Consider the following 19,481-nt stretch of genomic DNA (forward strand, 5'->3'; position numbering starts at 1 on the left):
ACAATCGAACTGGTTTAGACAAATACAAAAACTTACTATGAAGTCTAGTTAAATATGATGACTCAAACTAAGTTTTCATGTAAGGTAGTGGGTTATAAGTTGTATGCTTAAGCTCAACAAGCATCGCTCATATCCTTCTAATAATAGAAATATTATCTCTCACTTGCAGGCTTGAACATTAAAAGCTTATATGTTAAGAAACAAGTTTAATACAAGCCCAACTACACAAATCACAGTTAAAAGATTAAAAGAAAAATGATATAAATTTAATACATACACTTTATTTAAATTAAAAAAACACTCATTACAATGAAAATATATTGTCTTGCGTCACCTTCAGGTATACCACGTTACAACGATATTTTAGTGTTACAAAATGTTGTGGTGTTAGAAACCGCTGCAAAATGGTAAAAAGAAATTACTTCATGTTTCTAATATCTACCTTCTCTCCCGTTGATGTCAACCACACATTGATAGCATCCACAAGCAACGTGAAATGAATGCCGTTTTTCACTTTCTTTCCAAACTGCCACTAGTTCAGTGCTGCAGACAGAGAGAGAGAGAGAGACACAGCTTTTGTTGTTGTTAGTTGAGCTGCACTGACATTGCCATGGAACATAAACTACCACCGACAGCAACAACTGAAGGACAACCTATCCGCTGTAAAGGTGTTTCAGCAATACCTCTTCCTTAAACATTCTCATTTGAAGTTTGAGATGAACTTTTGAACAATGTAATTTGATTCATTTTTCATTGTGAACTGTAGCGGCGGTTGCAAGAAAAGCTGGTGAGCCACTGGTGATTGAGGAGATCATTGTGGCGCCACCACTGTCTCGTGAGGTTCGGATTCATATTATATGCACCTCCCTCTGCCATGTTGATCTCACTTTTTGGAAGATGCAGGTTTTTTTATTTACTCACTAGTCACTACCATTTCACCATCATTTTGTTTATTCACACATTTTTCTTATTATATTTGAATGAATTTCTTAATGTTTTGAAGGACCCTCCTGGCTTTTTCCCAAGAATTCTGGGTCATGAGGCAGTTGGGTGAGTTTCTTCATTTATATTATTATTTTTTAATGTCTATAGCCTGTCTAGATCAGCTTAATTTTCTCAGAATCAATTCTAGCCGCCAGAAGCTACTAACAGAAACTTCTCCCCGTAATTGATTCTGGCTTTAGAATCAAATATAGAAGGACTTCCAAACATGATATTATCCTTGTTGGGTGTAATTTGTAAATGATTTGCTATATTGTGCATCCATTAATTTCTTCTGCATATTCAAACATTTAAGACTATGGGATCTGATGATTTGTTACAACTTTCAACTGTTTTTAATGTGATATAGGGTTGTGGAAAGTGTAGGGGAGGGTGTAACTGAAGTTACAAAAGGAGATGTGGTTGTTCCAATTTTCCTACCAGATTGTGGGGAGTGTGTAGATTGCAAATCAACCAAGAGCAACCTTTGTTCTAATTTCACTTTTGAGGTGTCTCCCTGGTTGCTTAGACACGGTGCCACTAGATTCACTGACCTTAATGGAGAGATCATATACCATTTCATGTTTGTTTCAAGTCTCAGTGAATACACTGTGGTTGACATTGCCAATGTGACCAAGATTGACCCTGAAATTCCTCCTGAAAGGGCATGCCTTCTCACTTGCGGTATAGGTGCAGGTAATTTCCTTAATAATGCAAACACTCACTAACTGAAAACTGGAAAAGAACAACATTGATTCTAAACTAATATAAACAAAGTTGTCTTACATTACAAATTAACAACATTTGTCTGATTTAGTGTTTAAATCTTGTTTGAAACTTCAATTTTCAGGGGTAGGTGCAGCATGGAGAACAGCAGATGTGGAGCCAGGGTCTACAGTGGCTATTTTTGGGCTGGGGTCTATTGGATTAGCAGTATGGACTCTTTGAAAATTGGCTTTGTTTCCTCTTTGATTTTGTGGTTATCTGTATATCGTAACACTCATTGCAATTGATTGGTTTTCTAGGTTGCTGAGGGAGCTAGACTTTGTGGAGCAACTAGGATTATAGGTGTAGATGTCAGCCCAGATAAATTTGAAACTGGTAATGCACTGTTTATTTAATAACATCATATCAACTATTAAGTCAAACAATATATTGTTAACTCTACCCTTCTATTATAAAGGTGTATCGTAACCTGTAATCTTTCTGTTTAGAAGAGGGAAATTCTGGTTTTGTGAATACAGTAGTACTTATCTGATTATTGTTTCTTATCATATATGCTGTAATGATTTCTCTCAATGTATTTACAATGCAAAAATTCTAAACTTGATTTCATGGCGTTGTTCTTCTTGTTTAATCAGGAAAGAAGTTTGGAGTCACAGACTTTGTCAATGCTGGAGAAAGTGGGAACAAACCTGTGAGCCAGGTCTAGCCTCTTCAAGACTTTGAATTCCCCTCTTGTTGCCAAGGGAAATAAATATCATACTCTCTACTTGCAAGAGATCAAACAAAATGATTAAATGAACTTTGTAAATATTGTAAGCATATTCATGAATCAATGTCTTTACTGATCATCTGCCAAACTATGTTGAAATTTGATTGCTGAGCAGGTTATAATAGAGATGACTGGTGGGGGAGCAGATTATTGCTTTGAATGTGTTGGTATGGCCTCATCGGTGCATGAAGCATTTGCCTCTTGTAGAAAGGTAGATGTCCCTCTCAAAACGTTCCCAAACACAACCTTTACAATATCATATATTGGCAGACAGTAATACTGTGGCTAAATCTACAACTGAATTATGGTTTGGAAGTTTTAGTCAATCATCTCAAAAGCTTGAAAGGCCACTAGAAGTAGTGAAGTCTTAGCTTACTCATAATAAATTGAAAATTCCATATGCAATATGAGAATATACTTTAAGTGGCAAACTCATGATTTTGCTTTCAGGGTTGGGGAAAAACAATTGTTTTAGGAAAGGACAAGCCAGGAGCCAGGTTGAGCCTCAGTTCTAGTGAGGTTCTTCATGATGGAAAGAGCCTCAGGGGAAACTTATTTGGAGGACTCAAACCTAAGTCTCATGTATCCATTCTCCTCAAACGTTACATGGACAAGGTACTCTGTGCAATTTCTTTTTATTCATTTTTTAACTGTTATTCGTCTCCTCTACACTCTACAATGATAGATATGTTATAAGAAATTCTGCCAACACACTCTTTGACAAAGAGAGTATCAAAAGAATGTTGCTAACATTTCCCACAATGCACAATAGAAATAATAATGTAAAAATAGTTAGGACAGAATAACAAAATGTCAAATCATTTGGGACATTTCTAGCCTGTTAAATTTTGAACCATTTATTAACAGGAACTGCAGTTGGATAAATTTGTCACTCATGAGATGGACTTTAAGGACATCAACAAAGCTTTTGATTTATTGAGTAAAGGACAGTGTCTTCGAAGTGTGATTTGGATGAACAAATGAGTAAGTTCACATGTTATCCTATCTTGACCATGACATGCAAAATAAAAGATATTGGTCATAGCTCTTTTCTTCTGTATTTGATTAAAACATATTCAATAAAACAGAGATTCTATTTTTATTGCACTGCAAATGCACTTGAAGCCCCAGTAAAGTAATTAACTGGGGAGACAATGGTGTTCTTTGATGCTCCAAAGTGTCTTAGTCTGTATACTCCAGAAACAGCACCATTTGGTATTTCCCATTCTATGGTAGCTAAGCCATGTGAGGAAACATTATCTACTTTCCACTTGAAAAACAAGCTTAAATCATCATCATCGTGAACAGAAATCCATCTTTCCCCTTGAAGGCTCTCGACTGCTGCAAATGTACCTTCTGTTAGAAGGTCATATCTTGGGTTGGCACTCCAGAATGTAGCACTTGGTCTATCTCCCTTTGTAAAATAGCCTTGTTTAGAAAATGCAATATCTTCCTTTATGTCACCAAATTTGATGCCTTCTGGGGTTGAGTCTCCAAAGGGATCAAGTAAGAGGCTTAGTTGTACTGATGAAAGATCTGGCGGCGAAGGACCTTTTCCGATGATTTTCTCGCCTTCAGCCATTGCTTGTGCGAGTCTCTTAAATTCTTTGATGTATGCTGATAATGTGTGAGGACCATATAGTGTTGAAGCAGCCTGCATATGTTATTGTTGCTTATTAGCAATAATTTAATTATAATTTGTTCAAGATATAGATTTCCAATAGAACTTGGTATCCTCTTCCATACCTCGTACCGTTGCTGCTGGTATTCTTCAAAAGTTGCGATATATTGTGAGTAAGTATTTGTCAATCCTGCAACAACGACATGTGTTTCATTATTGAATTCTCCATTACTGCTAGATATTAATGTCTTCTTCACTGCCTCCCTGAGCCTTCTACCCGACATTGTTGTGAACTCTGCAATACTCAAAGTCAAAGGATTAGAGCATGTGTTTGTGCTTCATTCTGCATTTAACAACTATGCAAATCATATGAAAGCTTTAATCTTATATGTATAAAAGCCTATTGCAGCTTCCTAGTAGCTTAAACATCATGTTATTTAGCCAACTCAAGTATTTACTTAAGTTGTCTCTTATAGATCATCTCTTATATTCCATATGTATAACCTCTTCTGTTTATATCTTTTGAGGGGAAAACATAAATATAAACTAGCAATTACAAAATATAGTTAAATTTCATTTATGCACTATGTTAGTTCACAGATTAAAGGAGCACCATATACCTCACATTTCTTCATCGAAATCTATCTCTAAACCCTAGAAATAAAATTTGTTCACCTATTTGAAAGGGGAAAAAATACTAAAATTGACAACAAAAAACATCATAATGGCTTTTGCCATTCTAATAAGAAGAAATACTTCGCAATGAGATAACACTAGAGATTAGGGATGTTTGTGAGATGAGTCAAGACGGGTTTCAGTTGACCCTATCCTGGCCATAAATTTTGGCATGGTCTATTTTTTAGACTTAAACCCGACCATAGATCCAATGAAACCTGATAATAAGACAGAGTTTAAGTATAATGAGATTGAAATGTTTGTGTATTATTTGAAATGTGCATTCTATTCAACCATTATAGATTTGACAATGTCAAAGATACAAACCTCCTGGTACAGAAAGAATGATGAGTTTTCCCAATCTCAGAATTTGGATTGGAAGAATTGCTGGCTATACAAATCCAAAACACCATGATCAGTATGCAATTGTTATCACCATTTACAAAAATTGCTGATGATTAAGTAGTCTTACCGCCCAAGGATAAGGATCAAACATTTCTCCAGTGCTTAACAATACTGCCTTTGGGTTTTGGCACCCCACTTGATATTGACTTGGTTCTTTTAGCGTATCCCTCACCGTTTTCAAAAACGGATTAATCTACACAAAAGGACCTTAGTTAATAGTGCACTGCACACATAGAAGAATAAGCAACAACTGATACAAAAAAAAAGCAGGACCATTATATAAGGGCACATACCTCAGTATCACCTTGTTGAAACCCAAAAGCACCTGGCCCATCTGTTGTTCCTGCTGCAAAACCAGCACCAAGGGCAGCAGGACATGTTTTAACCACCTTGTTGGTGTCCAATTCAACTTCAATGTTTGTGAAGTTCAGATAAGCATGGCGATAGTCAATGTTCCCTGTCAGTTCCTCTGAAGCAGACTCAAACAGGTCCACAGCTGTTTTGAACTGCCTTTCTCCTATGATCTTTGTGCTTAATATTTCATCTGGGTACCTGCTCCATGAAAAATCATAACCACATCATGTGCACATCTTTTCGTACAAGCATGCGGCTATGTTTGGATACCCGTCGGCACCTGTACAAATGAACGAAACACTTCTTATAGATTGGAATGGAAGTCTGTTCACATTGCACTCAACCGGTATCCAAACACACCCTCATCTTTCGTTAGAGTGACTCATTACCCGGGTCCCCTGCCAACACAAAGTTGGTCATTGCCATTGCATGAAGAATGGTTGAAGTCACAAGGGTGTCCAGTGTCAATGCAAAATGCTCCTAGAACATTTGGTGACACGTCTCCTACATTTGATTGGCAAAATGATCCAACAAATAAGGATCCATCATTCTTTCTAACTTTAGATGCTTGGCTTGTATGTTGATTGCAATCCTTTCCTCCTGTGGCTTTAATTGATTGTGCTTTCTTCACGAGTTGACCAATATCTGCATCATCATCAATAAAACATTAACTAAAACAAGCATTAAGGGAAAATTTTGGAAATTCAAATTCATTTTTCTGATTTTAGTATTAGTATACAGTTTGAGCCAAACTTGCTTAATTTGTATGAATATCGTATAAAAATTTCTAGAAATTGATTAACAAATATACCTGGTACTGTGGAATTGGTGTTTGAGGATGAAGAGTTAGTCTGAGAAGCAAACAAATCTTCAAAGAGTCTAGCAGCAACACCCTTGTTGTCTCCGCTGATAAGCTTGTTTTCTCTGCTCATGGAGGTTCCATGTGTTGCGTGCCAGTTGAATGCTCCAACACTTTTACCACTTGCATGATCCACAAACCTCAAAAGGGTCATCTGAGTGTCAACATTGGAGGGATATCTTGCTCTCTCCTCTGCAGGGTTTAGAAGATATGCACTTGGACTCCTGTTTATACCTGCTTCCTTCACATCTCCTAAAGAACCACAGCAAACTCAACATATTAGAATTTCACAACATGTTTGAATCAGCTTTTCTTCCGGAAGCTACCCACATAAGATTTTCTACATAACTTATTCTGGCTATAGAATCAATTGCAGAAAGATTTCCAAACATGTTATCAATCTTATGCTACCCTACTTCAATTTTAGGATACCAATAGCCTTATGAATTGTCAAATATTTAAGATGTTTTTGGATAAATGATCAAAATAGATTAGGTTATAAGCTTAATCAAGCAAATGTTATGTGTTTATATTATAAGATAAGTTCAAATAAATTCATCTAAATAAACTCTTATTAACTGATGTTTTTCATAATATATGTTTAGAGAAATGTTAATATGTGTTCTTTGACATATTTTTAATATTTAGAGAAAGGTTAGAAGCTGATTTGATTTATAGTATGGAGGCACTGAGAAATGTTCACCTGTGTTAATAAAAATGGAACCAGGCTTGAGGTTGTTGTGAGCTTGAATTATACTTTGTTCTATTGCGTTAGCAATGGCTTCAAAGGACTGCTTCACAAAACCAAGAGAAGTCACAGAGTAAAGCACGTACTGCAGATACCCGCCAGGGCCAGCATGTGTATGAATCCCACTGATTGCTACGTTTTCTTCAGTGTACAAATTTCCAAACCTTCAACAAAAATATTAATTGTTCAGACAAAACTCATTTTCAAAGCCAGATTTACCCTCTCCAACTTAATTATAAGAAACTTACTGCATGTTTGGAAATTATTCTCCAATTGATTATAAATCCAGAATTAAGTCCGGTAAGAAGTTGAGTAGCTTTTGAGTTTCAAAATAAGTTTCGACGAAACAGAAGCTGATCCTAAACTTGACTTCTACTTAATTTTAAAACAATGGGACCCTAAACTCAATTTCAATTTTGCAAAATCAAGACCACTTGAAATCTATTTTGCGAAGGCTGATATAAAATGAACTATAAAAACTGTATTAGAAAAATGCTTATAAGAGGAAGTGTTAGCTACATTTTTGTACCTTGATTTAAGTCTTTCAAGCACCTTAATAGTTAGGAGCTGTGATGCCATTCCAGCATCAAGATTAACAAAGGCAAACCTAGGACCTCCAAGGCTCTCAGCCACAATGAAAGTTCTTGCTCTTAGCCGGAAATGAATCCCAGCAGTGTTCTGTTCAAAGTTGGCATAACCCATCATGTTCACATCAGCAGCAGGACCAGTCATGTCATAGCTTCCCACACCAATTAAGTACTCACCATCTATGCTTTGTATCCAAGTCCAAGCACATACCAAACCCAAAGCAACAATAATTGGATTTTGAGCCATTTTGCTAGTGACTCCTTAAGATTGATGCTAGTCTTCTTATATACACTCGACTAGTAGCTGAGAATTTCTTGGATTGAGCTAAGTAAGTTTGTTCTTTCTGCCTATCCTAAGGTTTCATGTTGGCATAAAGTATTGATGCTTAGGTAACGACAAATATGTAAGTGATATCCAAGGCATTCTTCTGTCCCTTACCGTGGGAATTACATGCACTATGCCGTCAAATGTGTGTCAGCTTTTTATGATAAAGAGCACTTTTTTTTAACTTGTATAATTCTCCAATGATTACAAAAGTATACATTATGATTATTTTTATGTTAAATTATTAGTTTTGGAACATTGGAATTCGGAATTGCAAGTTTTGAAGCTTCAAATGTGAAAGAGGCTACCTTTGATCACCCAACACCAGTTCATGTTGGGTTGTCAAACAGTTTGTGAAAACAGTTAACCACGGTATTATTACTTTCTTAATATTATAATCAAATGTCAATTGTGGATATTATTTTACTTGATGCTAGTCTAGCATTTTGTAAAAGCAACAAACGCAGCGATCAATCAAGAACCGATTGCAGCATCTACAAAGAAAAATACAGCCCACACAAACAGAATTACTATCCATCAACCATTTTTTGTGCTCGAATGCGCTCTTACCAAAACATTAAGCTGTAGCATTATAATTAAGTGAAAGGTTACTAAAGCTGAAGCTGAGCCTGAATATGATCTAACCAAGAAGCTAAGAGTTACAAAAGCACAAAATCAATCATAAAATAACTGGTTCAAGCCACAAAGCAGCAATCAATAATATCCAGCTAGTTGAGAGTAAATTAACTGCTTGAACCAAAACAGCATGGGGTCAATTCAAGGAAAAACCTTGCTGACTGATTAAACATAACTAGAGACATTATTATATGGGCGATTTCATTGCTGCTGAGACCCTGACGCTGATGTTCCAGTTTCGGCTGGTGCAGGCCCAGCAGGTGCAGACCCCGTCTGTGAAGACCCTGGTTGCATAGAATGCTGATAGGGATGATTTGCAGCTGGAGGCTGGGATGGAGCCACGACAGCATTGTATTGTGGTGGATACTGTTGATAAGGGGGAACTGGTTGTTGCATATAACCACCATATGGAGGATAATACTGATGATGATGATATTGGCCAGGTGGAGGCGGCATCATTGGACGGGGATAATGTTGCATTGGCTGCTTCTCTGGCCCGGGTTTGTTCTCCCCTGACCCAGAAGGTCCGCCAGGAGGACTGTCTTGGTTTGCAGTAACCGCACCCATTCTCTGAGGATCCATTGAAGGGTAGTAGCTTCTTCCCTGCGGAGGTGGATTGTTATAGTAAACCATTCCTTGGGTTTGGTCCTGGTTCTGCTGCTGTGATATCACAGCTCGAGGCAACAATCCACTATGAGCCACAGATGCCTGCTGCCTTGCTTGATCCGAGCCATCGGACTCGGGTTTTGCTGACTGAGGCCTGCCCCACATAAGCTTTAGCCTCAGGCCCTTGATAACCAGTTTGTTGGCGAGTTCTTCTGCTGCCTTTTCTGCACCTTCTCGGGTTGTGTAGGTTACAAAAGCACAAGCCCGTTGGAGAACCATTTTGATGGATTCAATTTCTCCATGGGCATAGAAGTTATCCCGCAAATCCTGCTCAGTGACCCTAGCATCAAGTCCTCCAACATAAAGAGTTTTGATGCTCTCATCCTCGGGAGCATCCAGAGTTGCCATCTCTCCTGCCTTGCCAAGTAGCTTCATAGCCACTGGATCATTCACCCTGCATATTTAAAAGCATGAATGGCATATTATTCTGAAGAAAAACTAAGTTGAAATCATGATGCGAAATTTAAAACACCACCAACTACACAAATAAAACAGCTCCAGTATCTGTAGTCACAAAAATCTTTTTCTTCCAAAAAATAAAATAAAATTCTTAAACCTACCAGGTAAGGTCAGCTAAGTGTCACCAATGGAAACTACTACGAGGAAATCGTGCAGAATAAATAAAGAATTAGAAGGGCATGTTAATATGAGACAGAAAAAAGAATGAGTATTACACCCATGATCGATTACAATTTACAAAGATAGAAACCAGAAGTTGATCATCACAATAAGTTTTATACATGTTTGTCAGCTATTGACTGTCTGCTACATCATTTTGGGCTATACTCGAGGATCAAAGGCATTTTCCTTCAACCACTTAATACACACGCACACCACACATTAAGATGCAAGCAGCAAAGTACAATTACAGGTTAAGAACCATCAGGTAAGATACGCTTTTTCATTTAACCAAAAATTAAACCCAATAAAATACATGACTTAAGCCACATATAACAGAAAATAGAGTTAATGTCAAAGCAATATTGAAATGAGGAAGTCAATGATTAATGTACATACCCATAGTAACGATCTTTGATATTTTGTTGAGACAGCTCCCCAGTCACCGGCATCTCATGTCTATAAGGACACTCAGCTCCCCTAGTACACTCACCCCTTATGTAGAAACTGCAAATGTGCGCTCGGTTTCTTTTGTAATATGGTGTTGTCCTTTGAAGCTTCAGTATAGTATCATTAGGACGTACTTTACCATAAGAGGATTCATAATCTAGACCAGCTCTAGCCTGCAGCATGTTTAATATTAATAATAAGATCAACATGTAATGGCCAAAGCAAACTGATTCAAAAATAGTACTCAATTTGGATGATGTTGATGATGATGATGATAACAAACACTGGAAATTTGAAATTGATAGCTGGTGCCAAATGAGAATGTGAAAATCAGAGTTCCTTGGTAAGGAAATATGCTGGTAAGTAAGCAAAATAACTATCGCACCGCAATTACTTATGGCTCTCAGTAAGCAAATGAAAGAAGTTATGTTATGTTGTGACTTGTGATTAATAAAAAAATAACTAAATATTACAAAATCCACATAAGTCAACTAAAAAGAACTCGCTTAAAATACTTATGGACTGAACTTAAATTCATCACCAACAAGAAATTATGAGAGAGAGCATAAAAAAATCAGAGAAGAAACAAACCAAAAGAGAGCATAAAAAATGACAGAGTTGAACAGATGCGCTAGTACGGTCAATCAGATAGGAGCAGGCAGCTGAGACATTATGTAGTATGCAGATGAGCACATCCAGATTGTAGGTTGAGATTGACATTTATTGTGCAAAACACCAAGGAGATCATTGAATTGAGGGTAGGTAATAAAAAGGAGACCTCTAAGCCAAGTAAAAATAAGAAAAACAGGGAGGGGCCCCAAGAGGCAGGTACAGAATGTGTCCTAAATTATTATTAATAAGTTAAAACAAAAACAAATTCTTCAACTTCTTTTTCTGTAACATAACCCACATCAGTTGGAGGGGTTAGGAAATAAAGGCATAAAATGGGTCATTGAGTTGTTTAACGAGAATATGCGGTCTAAAAGAGCATGCCAAAAGAATGGAGAAGTATTTTAATCTATATCTTTAAGAACAAATGTGACATACGAAACTCGCAAATTATAGAGATATAAGAGATTACAGTCAAGTCATATTATGATGCTTTGATAGAGAGCCAACTAATTGATTGAGATTAAGATATTAAAGGAATAAGGAAATTTCATTCAATTGAAAAAAAGCATATAATATACTAGGGGGTGGCCCTAGAGAATAAAGAGATTAGAATTGCTTAAATTCAAGTCATGACTAGTGTGAGGATTAAGAATTCAGAGATACAAAAGGTTTCACTAAAACTATAGGCGTTCACAAGGGTAGACTTATCTTTTTATTTTAGTGTAGATGTGCTCAGTAAAAATATCCAAGTGATAGTGTCATGGTGCATATTTTTGCAGATGCTGGATTTAATGTCACGACTAGTGTGGGGATTAAGAATTCGGAGATACAAAAGGTTTCACTAAAACTATAGGCGTTCACAAGGATAGACTTATCTTTTTTATTTTAGTATAGATGTGCTCAGTAAAAATGATAGTGTCATGGTGCATATTTTTGCAGATGCTGGATTTAAAGACAGGAGATGAGACAATTCAAGTAACTGTGGTCCAAGAATAAAGTTTCAGCAACTACAGTTCATATAAGACACCCATCATAGTTGCGAAATTAGATCTACCAGACAGGTGACGCATACTGCATATTGCAAAACATGCATATCAGACGTTTCCATTTCAAAAGTGAAATGGGGTATTTGATTGGACAGAGAAGATTTTTTAATATGCAAATTGAAACAATAACTGCAACCTTAAAAGCAAACAATTCGGATCTTGAAATAATTGCAACTCCAAAACATCATTCTTTTGCCAATCTTTAATTAGTTCAACTATCACCAGCTATAAGTATGACTTATTATATAAATAAAAAAACATACCCGGCGGTCATGCTCTTCAGCAAAAAACTCCCTATTAACATCACTCTTTGGAATTGCATCATTGGAATCGATACTGAGAGCTGTGTCCCGGACTTGAACTGGAAGTCCATATTCAAGATCCAGAAGGCACACTTGACAAACATTTTTCAATTTACTACATGTCTGGCAGATCTCAGTTTTCTTATATCTTGCATCCCGACCAGGTCTCCATCTAAAAACAGTAAATGGCCGTGTACAAATCTTGCACTCCTTGTCATACTCGGCTTTTGTCTGCATCCACAAATAAACATAACACAAAGTAGTTAAATCAAACCATTGGATTCACACTATCTCATCCCCAACAAAACATGCTGAAATCTAAATCATTAACCATACATATCAATGAACTTCAGTTTCTTAAAGTGCACCAGGAAACCATCATAATAAAGCGGTACTTTCAATATTAACTACTCCAGAGTCGAAAAGTTTGATGTTCCGTATTTCCAAGACAAAATAATCTCAAAAAACTTTTTAAGCTCTAACTTGCCAAATAAGACAATGACCACAACATAACCTGCTCAGTTTTAGTTCTTAGGATCTCCAATTCCACTGAAACTGGGGAAAAAATAAAATAAAACAAAACACTACTCCTTTCATATGAAAATTCATAGAAGAATTAAGCAATAGTGCTTCAGAGTTCCATGTTTAGACCATTTTTTGCCTCAATAAGAATAAAGGTTTAATGTAAACCAAGCTTGTTAATTGCGCACAATAGCATAGCGCCTTGGAGGTTCACCTCCAGTGCTACTCCACTATTCACCACTATAGCGCCCCAATAGCGATCGAAATAGCGTTTTTAGGCTTGCCACTACGCTACGCTAACCGCCATTAGTATCAAGAGATTTATTATCAATAATGTATAATAAAGACACTGCAAACAACAAAGTGATAACTACAGCTCTTGGAAAACCAACTCTTCAATTCAAAATAGTTGGTCCTCAAATGAGGTTCCCTATTCCAAACTACAGCATAAAATAAAACCCACTAAGCAAGATCTGATTCAACTGTTCCTTCAACCTAAAATCCCTCAACAAACAAAACAATTTAAAGAAAAATGAAATTTCATCAAATCATTATCGACACTCCTGCAATCCAATCATAACCCCCAAAACAACGAAAAAACCCTAAATCAATGGAAAGAGACGAACCATTCGAACATAAGGGCTATCGCCGAGGCATGATTCACAGATGATAGGGAAGTCGGAGCGTTCCCAACCGTCGGCTTCATGGTCCCTGAGCAACCTATGCGCCATGCTCGATGAATTGGAATTCTAGGGTTTGAGCAATTGGAACCTGGTGTTTGATTCTCCCCCAAATCGAAGGGTTTCAGTCACAGCTGAAGAAAGAGGAAGAAGAAACGAGAGAGAAAGAGGAGCGAGTGTTTATCACAGAATCCAAACAAATCCAAATTGAATAACTCTACGCGTGGGTTTTCGGGCCGGGTCTATAAAAATGAGTTGAGACTCACGGGCCGATTTGTTTATTGGCGGGCTTTATTTGGGCCACTATACTTGTTTGATTTGAGCCCTTTGACTTAGTTCCAATGCTTGAACAAAAAACAAGCTTTAGCAAAGCTTTTAAAACACAATTTGATTGTGTGAGAAGAACTATCGATTTGCAAGGACTGAAATTGGAAGCAAGGTGCATTTCAAGGACCAAAAACGTACCATGTCTGACGCTGGCATGGACTTCAGTTTGTTATGGATGGAAAAGTTAGCATTTAGGTGTCTTATGCACTCAATGTCTTAAGGTTTTTGGTGAAAGATGATGTGTCTTATCCACCTGTGGTTAGCTATTGTTTGCTCAGTGTGGAAATCCCTAGAGTTTTATGTCTCTCACGGCCCAACAATGAGAGGTTTGCACCAACAAGAATGATTATTAGGTCATAGTGATTCGGATTAAGTATAAGTGTGATAATGGGTAGCGTTCAGGTTCACTATTTGGAAGAGAGTTTATGCAAGTTGCTCCCATATGAAGCTTAGATATAGAGGCTTGGGGATTGCAAGAGTACTGATTTTTGAAAGGATGAATGGATTCAACTTATGGGTGATTTATCTCAGTTTATAAATTTCAGAATGGTTAGCTCCACAAAATTAGTTTCAGTTGCAAATTTCTTGAATGCTAATGGAGATTGGTATGCACGAAAGCTTATTCAAAATTTATATATTGAGGATTATTTGCGATGGTTTCTGACAGTTATAAATTATAATTTTTTTATTATGTAAAAACTGTCACAAACTGCCGGGGTCGTCAATGCCATCCAAAAAATGGTGTTCATGAATCAACGAATCAGCTCTCTTTGTTTAAGAGAAACAAAATAGACTTTGTTTTAGAGATGATTTTAACTTTTAAGTGATTTATTTTATGATGAAAAAAATTACTCCCTCCGTTCCTTATTATAAGTCACATTTTTTGAAAAAAATTTATTCCTAAATATAAGTCACTTTCTAATATCTAGGAAGCATTAAATAATTTTTTCCAAATTCACCCTCATATTTAATATGAAAGAGATGATGAACTTTTGGAATATTAACTTGGAGAGAGAAAATCATAGGAAAGTAAATAAGGGTAGTCTAGGAAAGCTAATCATTTCCTTTACAAATTTATTATTACTAACTACTTTTCTTAATCTAAGAGAATTAGTTTTTTGTGACTTATAAATAGGAACAGAGGGAGTATAATGAAAATTTTACTAAGACCACTTATTTTCGAAAATTCAGGCTACATCAAGCACGTATTCAATTCAATAATTCATGGAAGTGGACAAATTACATTATAATCATGTTTTCATCGACTTTGCATTTATGAATAAAAAGAAAGACTTAGCATTTATGAATAAAAAAAGACTTTACATGCCACACCCACCACCAATCTTGTTTAATTTATATATTTGATTTTGATAGGATTTTGTTTTCCAATTATATAAAAAATAACACTATTTTCTTTTTATAACCAATATTAAGAAAGAAGAGTTTTTAAAAAAAATAAAAAATAAGAAGAGTTGTTTTTTTTTTGAAAAAGAAGAGTTGTTTTTAGTATACTTTATTATTATTATTATTATTATTTTATACATCAGAAAATAAACTATACTTTATTTTTTAAAGATCTCATCTTGATTTTAAAACTCACAAATCCAATTTTAGAAGATACCATCCCTGTTAAACATCCCATCTTGTTATTAATTTTTAAATAAAAATATAATTCCAACCTGTTTTAAAAAATAACACAATCTTACTAAATTTAAATATATTTTTATGTACGTAGCTAGTGATTTTAAATAATAAATATTGAATCCGGAATTTCTTTTTGAAACAGTATCCCGAAGTTCAATTGTGTTTAATTTATGTTTTCAAAAACAAATCATGGTTAATTTATATATTTGATAGGATATTTATTTTAGTTATATAAAAAATAAAACTTTTACTTTTTATAACCGATATTAAGAAAGAAGAGTTGTTTTTACTATACTTTAATTTTTTAAAGATATCATCTTGAATTTAAAAATAACAAATCCAATTTTAAAAGATATCATCCCTGTTAAACATCCCATCTTATTTTTAATTTTTAAATAAAAATCGAATTCTATCTTGATTTAAAAAATAACACGATCTAATGAACTTTTAATCATATTTTATCTTGTGATTTTAAAATATTAAAAATTGTATCCAAAGTTTAATTCATAGATTTGATTTGATTTAATATGATATGATATGATTTAATCTCTATCATCCATCCGATTTAATTTAAAAGGAGGGTGCACATCGTGTTCGTGTTGTATAGCTGCACCTCCCATTCTGAAATTAAGAGTGTTGTTGGTTTTCTTCTCTGTTCATCTGTTTGGTGCATTGCTCTGCTCTACATGGTACGCCATATATATATATATATATATATATATATATAATTTTGTCAGTTATATATTGTTATCAATATTTGCAATATGTTGTTGTTATGATCATAATAATAATTTCAATTTCTTTCATACACATACATACATGCAGGGTCGACCAAAACCAAATAAAACAGAGAGGAGGAGAAACCGTAAATGCCTTCCACCCACCCAACCTTACCCTTGGCTTCTTTTTCTCAATTACGACAATCAACAGACTTTTTGCAGCATATCAGATCCTAACAATACCTACTCGAGAAGTATTCCAGTGTTTGAGGAGAAGGTAGAATTGTTGACTATACAACACGTACGGTTGTTGTTTCTTTTTAGATATGGAGACGGAGACTCTCCAACTATTTATTTGGCAACCAACCAATCTCGAGAAAATCTTCCTCCCCGATTCTAATGAAGAGCTTACTAAAGCGCTTCTGCGTAAATGTTGCATTTTATCGTGTTCTCCTACCGCAACCGATCAAGTTTTCTCCATATTTGTATTCGGTTTGGATTGTGAAATATTTTACTATCAACTTGGTGATGAGGAATGGAGTGCCTTGGACTATACCAAAAACTATTTGGAGAACCCTGTTTATTGCAATGGTCGTTTGTATGCAGAGTCATGGATTGGGATTGAGGATCATCTAGTGGTAATCGAGAAACATGAAGGTGGCTTTGAAATAAATCCTACCGGTGTTTTATTGCCTCCCACTCCTTTCAAGTATAGAAGATGGCTGTTATCATCTAACAGTGAACTATTTTACATTCAAATTACTTATGAAGGACCTGCGATTATTCCAATTATTCCTGCAATTATTTCCGTTGAGGTTCATAAATTAGATTTTTCCCAAATGGTGTGGGAAAGAGTAAAAAGCATCAAGGACAAAGTGTTTTTTTTATCAAATTACTCATCATTTGCTTGTCAAACCATCAATCCTGAAATGGAAGGAGGACGTATCTATTATATCTTGAAGGCTTAATTCCAGTTTAGGTCCCTGATGTTTCAGAAATGGGCGATCTGCACCCTCCATGTCTAAAAGTTGCGGTCAAGGTCCCTTTTGTATCCCAACTGTGCTAACGAAGCCCTTCCGTTAGCTTCCGTATGTTGACCAAACGGAAATGGCTTACGTGTAATTTTATTTCCTTTAAACATTTTTTTTTGTCCAAAATCATTCCCCCCCAATTCATCAAACCCGATTCCCCCCAAATTTTTCCCAAATTGAACCCTATATTTCCAATTGAACCCTAATTTGCAATTGCAATTTACAACATCATAGCATAGCATCAGAGAATTTGCAATTGCAAATCAAATTGATTCTAGTTTCTAACACAAAAAGTAGCTGCTAAAGTGGGAAATATATTTCATTTTTATTCTTATCCTTTGATTCTAGTTTCACTTTGTCTGTATCCTTATCTGTTAATTCTTCTATCAATCTTCTTCATTCATAAGAGGTACAAAATCAAATAATTTCATGAGGAGTGGAGTGTAGCACACCAGAAAAAGGGTGGGACAAAGAGAAAAAAAAAAAAAAACTGTGCCCAAAAGCAAACTCATGAACCTTCGTGCAATTGCCCCATGTAGTGAAGATCACCATCGCCATATCAATAAGGGCCATAACCTTGATGCCCATATCCATAAACAGGTGCCAAATCCACCATCTTGTTCTGCTTCTGATGCTCCGGTTTCCCCTTGTCGCCGCCGCCCTCCTCCTCCTCCTTGTCGTCATCACCTCCACCGCCGCCGCCACCACCCTTCTGTTTCTTCTTATTGCCACCACTGCCACCATCTCCTTTTTCCCACCTTCCTTCTCCTTCTTTGGAGGAACCACCTCCACCTTCCTCTTAAGCTTCTGCATCAAGGTCGCCACCACTGCCTTCGCGTCCATGGCTCCCTTCACAGTCACTGTCTCCTTCTCCTTATCAATCGCCACCTCATAAACCCTGTCCCCACCACCCAAAAATAACGTCAACAAAAAAAAACAGAGAGAAACAAAATCAGTGAACAGAAGCTGAAATGACCTTGATGAAATTAGGGTTCAATTTGGGAAAAATTTGGGGGGAATCAGGTTTGATGAATTGAGGGGAAGGATTTTGGACAAAAAAAAAATGTTTAAAGAAAATAAAATTACACGTTAGCCATTTCCGTTTGGTCAACAGACGGAAGCTAACGGAAGGGCTTCGTTGGCACAGTTTGGATACAAAAGGGACCTTGACTGCAACTTTTAGACATGGAGGGTGCAGATCGCCCATTTCTGAAACATCAGGGACCTAAACTAGAATTAAGCCTATCTTGAATGACAACGCATTTGTCCACATATACAACATTGAAGACAATAGTCTAGTTCGTCACAGTTTCTCTAATCTCACAAAATTGCATACAAAATTCTTCTCACATTGGTTTATGTCAGATCAAAGGTATTAAGTTTTACAATTGATTTCCATAGATTTCAAAATTATTTTGAATTATCTAGATGAAATTATATTATATTTATGCTTTGTAGGATGACCTTTTCACTTCAAGGTGATAGAAAAAAAACACAGAAAACTAGTGTTGCAGCCCATTCAAACAAGACAGGGGATAATGCTCCCAACTCTTTTGAAGAACTTCCTCTTGACATAATCAATGAGGTTGCAAAATATCTTAATGTACTTGATTATTTGCATTTTCGAGCCACTAACAACTTCTTCCATTTAAGAGCACCACCACTTCAATGGAGGTCACTCTCTCACACTTCAAAGTCAAGTTTTGATGATCTTTCACGCTCTCTATTATTTGTTTTCTTTGAGAAAGAAAATGTCTTAACATTTGTGCACCCAAAGCATGGGATCAAGTATAAATATAACATTAATTTGCCCAAAGATATCCAAGGAGATTGTCAAATTTTATGCTCAAAAGATGGTTGGCTATTATTAGCCGTAGACAAATTTTCTACCATATTCTTCAATCCCTTTACAAGAGAAGTGAAACAACTTGCATATGGACCTTCACCAGAAAACCAAACAAGGAATTCAGTGTGCGTAGGCATTTTACATCCCCCAACCTCTTCAGAATGTGTAGTTGTTGAACTCCATAGATCATCCCACCTGATGTCCCACATGAGAGTACACACCACTCGCATTTGGCAGAAATACTGGGAATTGGATTTTGAAAAATTTAAGTTTTCCCTATCCAGCATCAGCCCTTGTTTCCATAATGGGATATTCTATTATCTGAGTTGTGA

General features: G+C 36.1%; 3 protein-coding genes across 4 annotated transcripts; 1 reads left to right on the plus strand and 2 right to left on the minus strand.

Moving 5' to 3' along the window:
• Positions 1 to 469: 469 nt before the first annotated feature.
• LOC130724586 (alcohol dehydrogenase-like 7) lies at positions 470 to 3,704 on the plus strand. 2 transcript variants are annotated; one of them, XM_057575858.1, is made up of 11 exons: positions 470 to 668; positions 767 to 903; positions 1,004 to 1,050; positions 1,352 to 1,677; positions 1,832 to 1,914; positions 2,007 to 2,082; positions 2,343 to 2,407; positions 2,592 to 2,687; positions 2,927 to 3,091; positions 3,344 to 3,460; positions 3,565 to 3,704. In XM_057575858.1, exons 1-10 carry the CDS (start codon positions 611 to 613, stop codon positions 3,458 to 3,460), a joined length of 1,170 nt encoding a protein of 389 aa, XP_057431841.1. In that variant the 5' UTR covers positions 470 to 610; the 3' UTR covers positions 3,565 to 3,704. The 2 variants fall into 2 exon arrangements, with proteins under 2 accessions (XP_057431841.1, XP_057431840.1); XM_057575857.1 differs by having other exon boundaries at positions 471 to 668; positions 3,344 to 3,583.
• LOC130724585 (neutral ceramidase 2-like) lies at positions 3,512 to 7,988 on the minus strand. The gene is made up of 9 exons (XM_057575856.1): positions 7,668 to 7,988; positions 7,094 to 7,302; positions 6,343 to 6,642; positions 5,921 to 6,176; positions 5,471 to 5,729; positions 5,245 to 5,370; positions 5,100 to 5,163; positions 4,223 to 4,392; positions 3,512 to 4,130 (listed from the first exon to the last, which is right to left on the minus strand). Exons 1-9 carry the CDS (start codon positions 7,970 to 7,972, stop codon positions 3,576 to 3,578), a joined length of 2,244 nt encoding a protein of 747 aa, XP_057431839.1. The 5' UTR covers positions 7,973 to 7,988; the 3' UTR covers positions 3,512 to 3,575.
• Positions 7,989 to 8,616: 628 nt separating this feature from the next.
• Positions 8,617 to 13,786, minus strand: LOC130722761 (zinc finger CCCH domain-containing protein 40-like). The gene is made up of 4 exons (XM_057573588.1): positions 13,529 to 13,786; positions 12,342 to 12,611; positions 10,370 to 10,593; positions 8,617 to 9,746 (listed from the first exon to the last, which is right to left on the minus strand). Exons 1-4 carry the CDS (start codon positions 13,631 to 13,633, stop codon positions 8,888 to 8,890), a joined length of 1,458 nt encoding a protein of 485 aa, XP_057429571.1. The 5' UTR covers positions 13,634 to 13,786; the 3' UTR covers positions 8,617 to 8,887.
• Positions 13,787 to 19,481: the final 5,695 nt, after the last annotated feature.

This window comes from Lotus japonicus, chromosome 6, assembly GCF_012489685.1.
Source record: "Lotus japonicus ecotype B-129 chromosome 6, LjGifu_v1.2".
Taxonomy (NCBI): domain Eukaryota; kingdom Viridiplantae; phylum Streptophyta; class Magnoliopsida; order Fabales; family Fabaceae; genus Lotus; species Lotus japonicus.

Excerpts from the sequence above, each read along its gene's own strand:
- LOC130724586 (XM_057575858.1), top strand. The coding sequence starts at position 611 with ATGGAACATAAACTACCACCGACAGCAACAACTGAAGGACAACCTATC. Across the intron at positions 1,051-1,351 it reads CTGGGTCATGAGGCAGTTGG|GGTTGTGGAAAGTGTAGGGG; the intron begins GTGAGTTTCTTC and ends AATGTGATATAG. Across the intron at positions 2,408-2,591 it reads GGAACAAACCTGTGAGCCAG|GTTATAATAGAGATGACTGG; the intron begins GTCTAGCCTCTT and ends ATTGCTGAGCAG.
- LOC130724585 (XM_057575856.1), bottom strand. The coding sequence starts at position 7,972 with ATGGCTCAAAATCCAATTATTGTTGCTTTGGGTTTGGTATGTGCTTGG. Across the intron at positions 6,643-7,093 it reads TTCCATTTTTATTAACACAG|GAGATGTGAAGGAAGCAGGT; the intron begins GTGAACATTTCT and ends GTGGTTCTTTAG. Across the intron at positions 5,730-5,920 it reads TGTGTTGGCAGGGGACCCGG|GTACCCAGATGAAATATTAA; the intron begins GTAATGAGTCAC and ends TTCATGGAGCAG.
- LOC130722761 (XM_057573588.1), bottom strand. The coding sequence starts at position 13,633 with ATGGCGCATAGGTTGCTCAGGGACCATGAAGCCGACGGTTGGGAACGC. Across the intron at positions 10,594-12,341 it reads CTGAAGAGCATGACCGCCGG|GCTAGAGCTGGTCTAGATTA; the intron begins GTATGTTTTTTT and ends AACATGCTGCAG. Across the intron at positions 9,747-10,369 it reads ATCAAAGATCGTTACTATGG|GGTGAATGATCCAGTGGCTA; the intron begins GTATGTACATTA and ends TTAAATATGCAG.